The 13585-nt window shown below is 42.5% G+C and overlaps 1 protein-coding gene across 2 annotated transcripts in view; it reads right to left on the reverse strand.

The window, feature by feature from the left end:
* Positions 1–13086, reverse strand: part of PSME4 (proteasome activator subunit 4) — a 1411622-nt gene extending 1398536 nt beyond the window's left edge. Inside the window, exon 1 of one of the 2 annotated variants that reach the window (XM_078649478.1) lies at positions 12477–13086. In XM_078649478.1, coding sequence (XP_078505604.1) covers positions 12477–12685 — 209 coding nt within the window. In that variant the 5' untranslated portion in view covers positions 12686–13086. The remainder of the gene's footprint in view (positions 1–12476) is intronic. The other variant, XM_078649477.1, reaches the window with a different exon arrangement.
* Between the last annotated feature and the right edge of the window lie 499 nt (positions 13087–13585).

The raw sequence follows: 13585 nt of genomic DNA on the forward strand, positions 1-13585 counted from the left end.
CTGGTACTCTTTTGTAACATGCACACGTCACTTTTCTCTTGTAACATACTGTTTGCTACCTCTTACATTTTGTTTGCTTTAGATACTTGCGCAAGTGCCACCATTGCATCATGTAACGTTTGTTCTTGTGCTTGAGTGTCTGCCATTTATTGCAATACTATACCTCTACTTGTACTTTGTATGCTTTTTTAACCTGCACACATATCACTTTTTCCTCCTGTAATGTATCGTTTGCTACCTCTTGTATTTTGTTTGCTCAAAATTGTCACTTTTGCCTCATGTAACTTAACGTTTGCTTTTGTAATTTGTTCACTTGTAATTTTCTCCTCATGTATCATTACTGTTCCTATTGTGAAGCGCTCTGACTGACACCTTCGGGTAAAGTCTGCGCTATATAAAAACGCATAAAATAAATAAACAAGTCTCTCCTGGAACATTTGTAAACCGGAGTTAGGGCCAGAGCTGACAATGTCTGTACTGGGGAACCAGGTGCCAATCTCCACATTGTTGATTGGTCTTAAGGTCTGTCCAAGGTCGATGAAATAGGAATCAGCGAATGTGGAAGTGTGCAAGAAAGCAATTCAGATGCGTGGCGACTGTAAAAGCCTTCCCATACGTTCTTTTGTTATGTCCTGAATAGTGCCTCCCACCGCCACCCATTTAATTTTACATCCCCCTCTTAGCGCCCACTGTGAAAGAGCTTTGGATAAGAAAATGACTCAGCAGACACACCCCTGCTCTGATTTACAAAGCAGCTCACGCTGGGTCCTGGTGACGAGCTCCATTGATGTCAGATCCCCATGAGTACCAGTACTCTCTTTCTTCTAGAAAAAAAGTGCCGGTACTCAAGGGGAGAAAATGAAGAAGTGCCGGTACTCAGTACCGGTGAGTACCGGCCCATTTAAAGCACTGGGTAGAAGGATTTGTGAAATACTGAAAAAAAACACTTTTCCCTGCCAAAGACCTTCGAACAAGCTAGGGCAAAGTGAATTTTTGCCCCAATTTAAAGAGCACAAGAGACTCCTACAAGTTATCCCTGTCCTTCCAACTCATGCAGCAAGAGAGTGTGACGCACAGTTTCATTCCACATAACACAGCCACCCACTGAAGAGCCACAATCACAGGGTGAGCTGAAAACCCTGCACAGAATTACATTTCAGCTCAGGAGTGAAGGCTCTGCAGAGCTGTACTCCATTTAAAGCTTCCTCAGAACATCAGAAGGGGCTTAAACTATGTTCCTTTTTACTGTGGGAGAGGGTAGGTGCAGCTGTTTGAGTAGTAGCGGAGGGTTCAAAATTCCATTCTCTGCCCAAGTCCCTCCAAAGCCCCTCTCCTCTCCATGTAAGATCACAAGATGAAAAAGTTTCTAAAGCTGGCAAGCCTGATCATCCTTATTCTTTCATATAAAACAAACTTACAGGCAGTGTATGCAACTAATGAGACAGTCAGAAATTGAAGTGACTGGTGTAATTGTGCTTTTTCTAAAAAGATACCAGAGTCTAGAAATCACCTTAAGATTAACTCTATGGTATGGTAATTGAAGACAACCACACAAAAGGAAGGAAGGACTCAATCACACTTCTACTCAGCCATTCTTTACTCTGTGATTAGTCGTCTGGAACAATGAAGTAATGGCTACACAATATTTGATGAGAAGTACGCCCCTACGTTTAGGAAGTCCAGAAAAATGCAGTTCACATTTAAGCTTCGAGAGCACTTTCTGATGAAGTGTCAGCAGTGGCTTAGGACATACTTCAGATCTCAGTCGAAAAGGGAAGGATTTCAAATACGGTGCTACTCAGTCCAGGTAAAAAAAGTAAATACATAAATCTTTAAACATGACTTATATGCTTTTGTTTACTTTGTTCTAAACCTAGGTGAATGTCTATCTACATATAGCAATGATAAACTACCCAGTTCATGATTTTAACCCAGCGCATCCCCGTCACTTTGGTCTTTTCGAACAAGATGTATCAAACTTAGAACTTTACAAGCATGATAAATTTAAGATTTCAATTTTTCAGTGAGTAATTTAGAAAACAATATATACTGCCAGTGTTTGCCGTAATCATTGCCTTTTTAGTTTGTTCTCTGTAACACACAAGGCAGCCAAAGGCAAAAAGCAACAGATAGTTCTGTACCTTCAATAGGCAATAAAACCCTTGGATTGCTGCACGATCACCAACATAGAATAAACTATTCAACTCATGTTTGGCAATGATACCTAATACCTGCTATGTTCTATATTATAGAGAGTGCTCAATCACAAATATCTTCTACTGTGATCCACCCACAGTTTTCTCTTTTACCCATTATGTCCACAACTGGAATACCTCTACAGCATTCAAGGAGCACATTCTTATCGTTGAAATAATCTATACATTATCATAGTAGCCCACACCTTCTTCAGGCAAACAACCTTCACAGATAACCTGAAAACAGGACAGATCCTCCGCCTGCGAGAAAAAACTACTCTGAAAGCAGTCAATATCTCCAGTCACCTTCCCTAATGCCCAATATCCAGGCGTATAGGCGAATTGTGTAAACACTGGTATTGAACTTTACCTAACGTGGGTGTGTAACCAGCACTACAGATTTTGGTTAGTCAGACTCAGACTATGCACTTTCTGGCTGCCTTTCCTCGTCAGGGCTCATATTTCCATAGCCTATCTGCTTGTCCCTGCGACGATCAATCAGCACAAAGCACAACTCACTATGTTTTTAATCTAAATTGTATACATAGCTGAGAAAACGCTACTTGTTACCTTTTTTAAAAGAAGCCAACATTCAATATTTCAAAGTAGTTTTTAAATATTTACAGACTCTTCCTTCTGTGCAAATGTGCTTTTTAACTGCCACTTTCATTCAATGTGCTATAAAGCAGAGGGCAACGCTGATTATGTAGTAATTGAAGAACTTTTATTACCTGTTTGTATTTGTATGAGTCTTTCACATTTTTATGACAATCTATATTTATTGGCTTTTATTGTCTTTTGATTGCAATCTGCTTGTTGTGCGGTCTTATTGCGGTTTACATTAATCTGTAAGGATGTATTACTTTTATAGTCTAGCTAGACCGAATAAAGTTGTTTCTGACTGACTGACCTCTCCCAATCACCCAACCACAATTCATCTGTAAAATCATCTAAAAAGCAGTCTCCACCAAACCAAACAAATGGCCATCCTTCAAATAATCAAAAACACATTCCACATCAATGGCAGCAACAACCCCCGTCTCCTGATGCCTGCTCAATCTTCCTACAGCCAGCAATATAATGATGACTAGGCACTAATCCGCACCCTGTATATAGACATGGGCTTTTCCAGCATAGCCCTACAATGGTTCATCTCTTAAATCACAAACCACAATCAACTCATTCTGATTGGAAACTCCAGGTCTAAGAAACTTCCTCTCACCCTCAAAGTTCTCCAAAGGATTCAGCTAATCCTGCATAATCTTCAGTCATTACAACAGATTCCCCAGACATGATGGATCAAGATCAGCAATGACGCAGATTAAACAACTCTACCTCAAAATATAATATATTTGATTTGCGACACACAACTGCTCAGAGTTACTTTTAATCTAATCAAGAAGTAGACATCAAGCTCCTACTTAACACTCAACCCAAATTAAACTGAATTTCTCCTCATTACCAAGAGAACCAGGTAACCACAAATTCAGGGCTGGACTATCTGATTTCATTCTGGAGGGCTAGGTCTGCAAGCTGACACCTAACATAAAGTCTCTCGGATTCGGCCTCAACACAGATCTCTCATTCAAAGAACACACTGCTAAGAAAACCGAGCTAACATACTAGCTTTCTCTCCTGAAAAAGGTGAAACTCAAACCTGACTTCGGGATAATGGTGCAGGTCCTGGTCTTCTTTCACCTAGATGGAAGTAACGTCCTATATAACATCTTCCGGGAAAACACTCTGGAAGCCCTGAGGGGCGTTCAACAAGTTGTAGCATGTTTCAAAGGCTTAAAGAAGTTCAAGCTCAGCACAACCTTAAAGCAATTACACCTGCTGCTCTTCCAAGCCTGCATCGTCTTCAAAACCATCATGATCCCTAGCTGAGGAAATTACCACCAAAATTTGGCTGGCCTGGTTATCCTCATTCTTTCAAATAATACAAACAACAAAGTGGCAGTTTATGTAAACAATGACAGAGTCAGGAACCAGAATGACTGATGTAATCATGCTCTTTCTGTTCGGAGAGCAGAGCCTAGAAATTACTTTCAGAGTCACATCCTTTCTCAGAGATAAGACAATATGGCACTGCTGAGTTCGGTTATAAAAACACTTAAAGTCTCCTGGATAATACTATGCAGCCCCTGAAGCACATGACACATATCAGCAGCTTTCTAAGGCACAAATAAGTTCGACCTCATTAGCCCAACCTCAAAGGGAATTACATTTGGTCCCCCTCCACTCCTGCATCATTTTCATGACCATCAGAGTAAGAATCACTAGCAAAGAAAAGTACAGTCTCTTGTGGGCAATGCCAACACAATAACAGGTTATCGTATGGAAGTGATGAAATGTAAGAAGGAAAAATCAGAATGCAGGCCTTCTCTGTTTATACACTAAGGATCTGAACAACATCTCCATCGGAATGGATTTTATCTTCCCACAATTCAGAAACCAAATAAAGATGCAGTTCTTCAAAAAGCACTACCTGACCACAAATTATGAACCTATGTAGAATGTGGTCCTTATGAACTATCACAAACAATAATAGATCTGGCATAATGGCTGCTGTTCACAGTCTCTGTTGCTATCTAGCAATGACGGTGCTGCATACAAATCTGTTCATACATACATATCACTTTGTCAAGCTTTAAAATAGTGAATTACACAGCAGTGCCAAGCATAGAGCAATATCACAGTCCGTTCGGTAGCCTGAATGGAGTAAATCAAACCCCCGTCTCTGGAGTACTCCAATTTAGAATATTGGGATAATGTTTGATATCTGTGAATTTACAGTTCAAGAGGTGTCACATAGCAGCACATGCTTCCGGCCAGATGTCAATGTCAATTCAGCTGGATTTTCAGGATATAAAAAAAAAATTGCTAAAATGATAGGCGCACCTTTTTACTACCAATATATTTTCACAGTCAAAACAAAGTATCTCAGTGATAGATACAGAAAATAAACATAACAGCAAAGGGTAATGCAATGAGTTATAAAAAAAAAAGGTGATGCAGTGTTAGTGTGGAAAGAAAGTAGGAACACATCACTTGTTGGACCAAAAGTAACAACACAAAAATCACCTGATTGTAATTTAAATGTAGGTTTTTAAGGACAAACAAAATTGTACCTTAAGGTTATTATAAATTAAGCAAATATACAGAACACTGAAAGGGGCTCTACAATTGTTCTATTACTGTGCATGCATTTACATGCCTGCAGCACAGTGGGTAAGAAAGAAATTCCACAACTGCAAACTGATACGCCACCGGAGGCCTCTGGAAAGGCCAGTGAACTAAGATGCCTATTCATTTCAATTTTTGATGGTGCTTTTGTACGTGGGGGTGCGCCCCCACAAACTTGGACATTTGTTGGAATTTCTTTTCTAAATCGACTGACATTCAACTGTATCTAAACAGGCAGTATTTGGAGGCAATTCAATCTGTAGAGTGGTGCTGTACATTTTCCATTCATTCAGAAAACTATTTTCAATTGGGCCTCCAAGCAGCAATAAACTGCAATGACTTTCAAACACTATCAATCTGGCCACATGCCAAACAGACTTCACATGTTTGTTACAAGTGAACTGGGTTGGGTTTTGTACATTTTACCTCGTTAAAACTCACCAAATGGTTTGCACAGGTGTAGCTATTTTTGGGTCGACCCTGTGTGTGTCGGGGAATTACACTACTTAGAAAGAGATTGTTATGAAAACACAACCAGTTGTCTATATAGATAACAAGACAGCGGTCAGTCCAACGTTTATATGAAGTAAAACATAAGAGACATAAAAGGCAGATGAGACTGGCAATTGACTGATAATCTCCCAAAAGGCTGAACAAGATGCTGGAATTAATGTTTCAAGATTAGGATAAGCACACATCAGTAGCAAGGACAAAAATACTTGACAATTCTCAAACAATGACCAACTTGTCATACATTTTCAGGTCATTTTCAGAATTTAGTGTGCAAACAGTTCTCCCCTGAGACGGAAAGCCGGGGGTTAGGCCGATAACATTTTTAAAATTCTTAAATACTTATTTTGGTGTTTTTGAAAGATTTACTTTCCGTTTTTATCAACACGCTCCCTTGCCCTCGCAGTACCTCGAACCCTGGTCCACGCGCAGCCGAGTAAGGGCTGACGCGATCGGACACAGGGATTGCCGCCATCTTGGGGGTGGAAGTCGGGTAGCGTTCCAGCTTCAGGATGCCCCCTACCCCACCCCACCAGTATATAAGGAACATTAGTTCCCGTCCGCACGCCGAAGGCGCGCCAAAGGAAAGCCCGTCTGCGCCAAGTCCGCGACAGGCGCAGGAAGGGCTGGGCAATCTCATCCTACCCTAATGTACCAGGTGAGCGAGCTTCGGAACCTCAATACGGGAATAGGCTGTCCCTGCAGGATTGATATGGATAAAATAAGGGGGCCATTCTCATGTAGGTTTTGTAATTGGAACTCGCCCTGGTCCCCAGTCAAGACAAAAAGTTCCCCCAATCAATACTGTTGTCAGCATTGCAAATTTTAAAGGGGGACTGATTAATGCACGGTCCATGGGTAGCCATAGTCAAGATATAAATGATCTTATCCTGGATTTGGAATTAGATTGCCTTTTTATAACTGAGACATGGCTAACTGAGAATAGTAACCCAGACTTAGCAATAGCTCTTCCATCCGGCTATACTATTTTCAGGCAGGACAGATTGAAGGGGAGAGGAGGAGGAGTGGCGGTGGTGCTTAGAAACCACATAAAATGCCACACTTTCAATTTAGATCCCCTCAAAGGAGTAGAGGGACTTGGTTTCTCTATTAAGCTAAATGATTCCTCCTCCTTTTCAGGAGGCTTGATTTATCGCCCCACCCAGGCAGTGCAACTATGTTTTTAGAATCACTAAGTGACTCTTTAGGGCAGCTCCTTCTTCGCTACCCACACTTCACACTATTGGGAGATTTCAATTTGCAGCTTGAGTCCAAATCTGACACACTAGCACTTAATTTTCATCAGACTTTAGAGATTTTTAATCTGCAGCACAGAGTAACACAGCCCACACATCAAGGAGGACACACCCTTGACGGGATATGCACTAATCTTCCCCTTCTGGAGACCCAGATACCCGTCCCACAAATTTCGACAAACCATAGCCTAATTCCTTTCTGCATCCAGGTACCACGTCCTCGGCTACCAGCAAAACTCAGTCAACATCCAGCTAACCATGTCAACTGGACATTGGTCGAGGATAACTTTAAGCTCAACCCAATCGCTCAGGCACAGATCCCCAGCATGTCCGGAGATGTAGTACAGGACTCTAAACGTTTTCACATTTGGATGCAGCAGGAGATTAAAGATCGTGTACCACCCAAACGTTCCCGGGGAAGGGGGAAAAGAGGGAAGATAAATGCCCCGTGGTTTACACCAGAGCTAGCCAAATCCCATCTATTATGTAAAAAAAGAGAACGTAATTGGCGTAAAACATATGATCCTACAGATAGAAGCCTCTACATTCAGCAGAGGAAACTCTACCTTGACACCATCAAAATCGCTAAGAAGGACTTTTACATTAACGCCATCAAAGAAGCTAAGCAAAAACAAATAACGGTGTTCTCCATTGTCAAGACCTTTACACATCCAAGAGCCTTACAGCCGGAAATCCCATCATCCTCAGAATTCTGCAACCAGATTGCGGACTTCTTTGAGAAAAGATTTGTCTTAATACAAAAGGATTTTCCACCACCTCGTCTATCTCAGACACCCATCCCACTGGATTGCGGAGAGAACACGACCGGTTGTATCAGAGTCTTTACTCCGGTTACACTTTCCCAAACTCGGGAAGTAATCCTAGCATGTAAATCGGGTGCTCCCTCTGATTCATATCCCCCTCGAATTCTCCATCAATTAATTGATGTTGTCAATCCCATTATAAACGGGATTGTAAATGCTTCCCTTAGTACAGGGGTTGTGCCAGGAGAATGGAAACAAGCGATCGTGAAACCCCTCATGAAAAAACTTGATAATCTACTACAGACCTTGCAAACTTACGCCCAATCTCACTCCTTCCGGTTCTGGGTAAGATAACCGAACAGATGGTCTATAGAGAACTAAAAAGCTATGTAGAAACATACGATATTCTCCATCCCCAGCAATCGGGTTTCCGTCCTCACCATTCTACGGAAACGGCCCTGATTGAACTTACCGACTCTATAAAACTACTACAGGATGAAGGGAAGAACGCCGTCTTGATCCTATTAAATCTCACGGCGGCGTTTGACGCCATCTCCCACTCAATACTGATAGATAGACTTAGCGATATCGGAATTGCAGATGTAGTATTGGATTGGATAATCTCCTTCTTGACAGATAGATCCCAAACCATTGCCTTGGGTCCTTTCCTCTCCAAGGAAAAAAAGGTGCAGTCTGGAGTCCCTCAGGGCTCTATTTTGAGCCCATTATTGTTCAATATTTATATGGTCCCCCTCATTTCCTTAATTGAGTCATACGCCATACTTGTGACATCGTATGCCGATGATACTCAACTCATTGTCCCCCTTGATAATAACTCCACCAATGCCGAGCAAAATTTAAAGAACTGCCTTAGGGATGTCTTCCTTTGGATGGAATAGAACCACCTTAAATGCAACGCCAAGAAGACAGAAATTCTTCCCATGAGAAAAAATCCCCAATTCTGTCCTAGCAAATGGTGGCCAGAGGATTCCCCTGCGCCCCCACAAGCTGTGGTGTCAGCCAGAAATCTGGGCGTCCTATTTGACGCCGAATTATCATTTGACCAGCATGTGAGGAATGTGGCAGGAAGTTGCTTCAATATCATTAAATCTTTTTAAAAGTTTTTCGACTTCCTTCCCACTGACTCAAGAAAGGCGGTGGCAGTGGCTTTAATCCTTGCACGCCTTGACTACTGTAATGGACTGATGGCAGGCGTAAAAAAGGCCACACTGAAAAAACTCCAAGGCGTACAACATGCAGCTGCCAGACTTGTACTGAAGTTACCGAGGAGATCGTCAGCTTTGGCCGCCCTGAAGACTCTTCATTGGCTGCCTCTGCATAAGAGGATACTGTTTAAAATCCTAATCATAGCCTTCCGTGCATTCAATTGCACAGGCCCGAAGTACCTCATCAGGCGATACCCTCATTACAATCCTTCTAGGACGCTAAGATCTTCAGGCCAAATTTTGATTAAGTTGCCAAGATTCAACTACAAAACTAAAGGAGGCAAGACCTTATCCTTCCTATCTTCTAAAGCTTGGAATGCAATACCCAAGAATCTCAGATCCCTTAAATCAGGAAAGCCAGTTTAGGAAGCAACTTAAAACATGGATTTATACTCTCCCAGATGATTATGTAATGGCTGTTATCTAGTTTTGTAATTATAACTCTTGCACACTATTTATCTAGCGCCAGGATGCTCCTTTCGGAGCGACAGTTGCACTTTACAAATACACAATACAAATACAAATAATCTGGAGTGAATATTTGTACACACATTTCTTACATAAATGTCTAAAAAACAACAAAAGTAGGAAAATTACGAAGTGACAGTCAAGGATCATGGCTAAAAAACACCCCAAAGCACATCTGTTTTCAAAGGGAAAGAATACATAGGTAGTTCTAACTCAAGATGCTCGTGGGTTAACATTTTTCACATGGAACAGGAAATAAAGCATCAGTGGGACTTCTTTGGCAGGTTTCTCTTCCAGTAAATGAGACTGGCAAACAACTTCCCACTTTATAGACTAGCAAAATTATAATCTCCTCCCTTCACATCCCAGGATCACCATGAAGGCAGACATGTCCCCATGAGATTCTCCCATAAGAAACTGAGGTCAGCAGCATTCCTGCAGAACCATGGAAGGAAGACAAGTAAATGTATAGTAAATGGCTAGCATAAATACCATAGGATATACAAATCTGGTCTAACATTGTAGCTTAGAGAAGACTCCTGTCAGTATATATAATCCAGAAAAATGACCGTCAGTTTAACCAACAGCAATGTTTATTGCTAAATTCAAACGGAACGAACCTGAAGCAACAGGAAACCTTAGATTACAAGATAGAACCCGTAGAAAAGCAGAGATGCAGAGTAGTCTATTCGCTATGCAATATAAATCTTTACTTTACAGATTCATATTAAGTCAGTCACAGTGGGGTTCTAAAATCTACAAACTGACAAAAAGTTGTATATCATCAGAGAGATCACTGGGGAAGGGGGGAGTATCACGGATATACCGCACTCTTACTAATAATGGCCCTACAACACTTGACCCACTCCGACACAAATCGGAGGGATGGCTGGGCCTCTTGGAGGAAGACGATTGGCTACCACTTCAGCTAAACTCCGCCTAATCCAACTATATTATCTGCACACCGCTATCTCATCCCAGAATGCCTCTAAAGGGCTGGCCGGCGCATCTCACCAAAGTGTACATGCTGCGGACAACAGCCGGAAGACTTTTTCCACATGATCTGGTCCTGTCCCCAATTCACAGCATACCGGGATGGAATAGAATCCGAACTCACACATGTCCTGGGTTGGCAGGTACCCCATAACCCTCTACACCTTATCCTGGGAGTTATGGACGGCCTGGATGGGTCCCGCGCAGATAAACTATGCCTAGGGAAAGCGTCATGGTCACAACCTGATGCCCCGTGAATAACTACATGGCGCAGAGGAGTGGATTGGTGTGCTGCCCAGGAGATGCCCCTGTTTGAAGCCAGGGGATACCCAAAGAAACATGAAAGGATATGGGGCAAATGGTTGCATCAATTGGGTTGACAGGATCTTTATGTCTGTGCACTCTTCTTGAAAACATTTTTTATGTAATGTGGTTCGTAATCACTATGCGTGTCTACCCACTGCCCATACGGGCATATTATACATGGCTAATGCCTAATGGTCAACTGTGCTGCACTATTACTTTATTTTTCTCTTGTAAGTTCTCAAAAAAATCAATAAAATTGATTATCAAAAAAACATCAGAGAGATCAGCTGTCAAAGTTAGGACATGGGCAAAATAACATTTTGGGTAGTGATGATGGAATACATAAAGATGCCCACTGGAGAGTCCCAACATGTATGGAAGGTGACCTTATTTTCGATTTAACACCCAACGTTCACTTACCAATTTCCCAATCTTCCCTATTTTGGCAGATAAATAAAATCGCTGGGGCGCACGGAGATTAAGAAATCTGCGTACATTTCGCAAAAGAGGGAACACAACTCTGGCCTCGGAGTGCACGCTCACTCTATGTTTGGGCTCTGGCTTTGTTGAAAGACCCTTACATCAATAAGCAAACTGCGAGTATAACCAAACAAATCCATCTTGCACCTGCTCACATTTTGTTAAGAGGGCCACAATCCCTTGCCTCCAGCCGATGAAAGGTGGCAGCTGTCAAAGATCACAAAGCATTGTCTCATGTCGGGTAAGGTTATTAGAAAGTGAAACTAGAAACAGCCAAACAAAAACAATAATCACCCTTGTATAAACCTGCGAGTTAGTTCGTGATTTTATTCTGAGTGGTGAAAAATGAGAAATAAGTAACTTAGAAGCACAAATAAAAACTCAGCCTTTTGATTATGCCAAAGTATGAAAAACATAGATACTACGAACTTTCAACAAAGTAATTCAGTCAGGGTTTTTAAAACCACTTTCTGTTTGGAAAGGTCCCTCTAGCATCGCTGGCACCAAAGGGCCTGCTATGACTTGGCAGGACAGCTTCAACCTAAGTGGAGCTAGCAGCATTCAGCCAGCGGGAAGTGAATCAGCAATGTTTATACTCTACTCACATTGACAGCACCACTGCTACTGCTCAGGCAACCCTCCCGATCACATAGAGATACAGCGACCAGGCGTCCCGGACTTGCCAGGGCATACCCTGTTTTTGACCTGCTGTCCTGGCAGATTTCTATAAATTAAACTCCTGTTCCGGTTTTCAGAGGTCATTTGAAAACAGTGGGATGCATCTTGTATGTGTTCCAAAGCAACACTAGTTAGCAATTTAATGAGCAGGTAAAATACCGAGATTAAAAAGTTCAATTTTATTTCCTTAGTACCTCGTTGTATTTGCTTCGAATGATGTACAATTGTGGTCCTATTTTTCCGAAATGTCACGGTTTTGGTTTTCAAAATCTGATCACCCTACCCAGGGGCAAACATGTGAGGGACCCCCACACCTTCAGAGCAGGGTACCAACTCAGAAGACAGGATGCACGTTCACATGATTTAGAGTTATGCGGGGAGAGGATGGCAGAGAAGGAGGATGGCTATACTCACGTGCTGAGCTTCCTGGTCCACACAAGTACCCCCGGCCACAGCTCCCGCAGCTGCACAGCGCGGCCCAGGTTCTCCTTGATGTTGTGCAGCAGTTGCTGGGACTCGCTCTCCAGACACCCGGCATAAGGTAGTAGTTGGTTGTACACGATCTCCTTCTGAGGCTGGTGGGGGAAGCCGGGGGCTTCGCCCACCAGACTGTCTCCGTTCATCCTTGTCGCTTCTGTACTATGCCTCTGGTTGTGTCTCTCTCTGGGCTGTCTCTCCTATGGAATAGGACTGATTGTCTTCCTCTGGTACTGTTTTCTCTTGCCTGTGCTGTTTCTTTCGTTCCGCCGCCCTTCGCCTCTCTGTGCCAGGGAGTGTGCCACCCCCTGGATTGTCCCTCCTGGCAGCCCCGGTGTACCTCGGCTCTTCTGCTCCCCGCGCCTCTCGCTCTCACTTTAGTCTGTTAGTGACGCGTCTTCGCCGGCTCGTGACAGAAGGGGTCCCGTTACGTCACTTCCCCTGAGCGCTCCTCCATATGGTCGTCTGCTACAGTATATGTCAGGTCGCCGAAGCTGAGTAACAAAGCTAGACACTACAACCATCGACATAAAGGTAGGACTCTGACATTAGAAATGTTGTCGCTTGGAAACCGATATCCATGTTTTTCAATGGTCGCGCGTCCTGTTCTTTCCAAAGCGAGTTGTCTCACTGACATTCTAAACTTTTTAAAACTCCTATGTACTTTTATATATTTCTTTCTAATATATTTCTCAAAGCTCCTAAAACCATATAAGGAATTCGAGTAATTCGGCTACTCGTAACACTTAGCTATAAAGCATTTTCTTCTAGCGGCGTGCACTCAAGTCCTGTTTTGATTTATGCTATGTTACAACTCGCTAGTACTGTAAATTGTATTTAAATAACTACAAGATGGCTGCCAAGCGCGTGTTCCATTCGCGCAGTCAGTCTGCGTGTTTAGGGTTATGCCACTGCTTTCTTTTCTCAGCGGACAATTGAGCTGCCAGACTTCACGCACCGCTTTGCGACTGGCTATTCAGGAGTTTCCTCTAGAATAGAATGTTTTTACATAAATATCCACGTTTTACATGCAAGCTCTGCAACTA

Source organism: Lissotriton helveticus, chromosome 6, assembly GCF_964261635.1.
Source record: "Lissotriton helveticus chromosome 6, aLisHel1.1, whole genome shotgun sequence".
Lineage (NCBI taxonomy): Eukaryota > Metazoa > Chordata > Amphibia > Caudata > Salamandridae > Lissotriton > Lissotriton helveticus.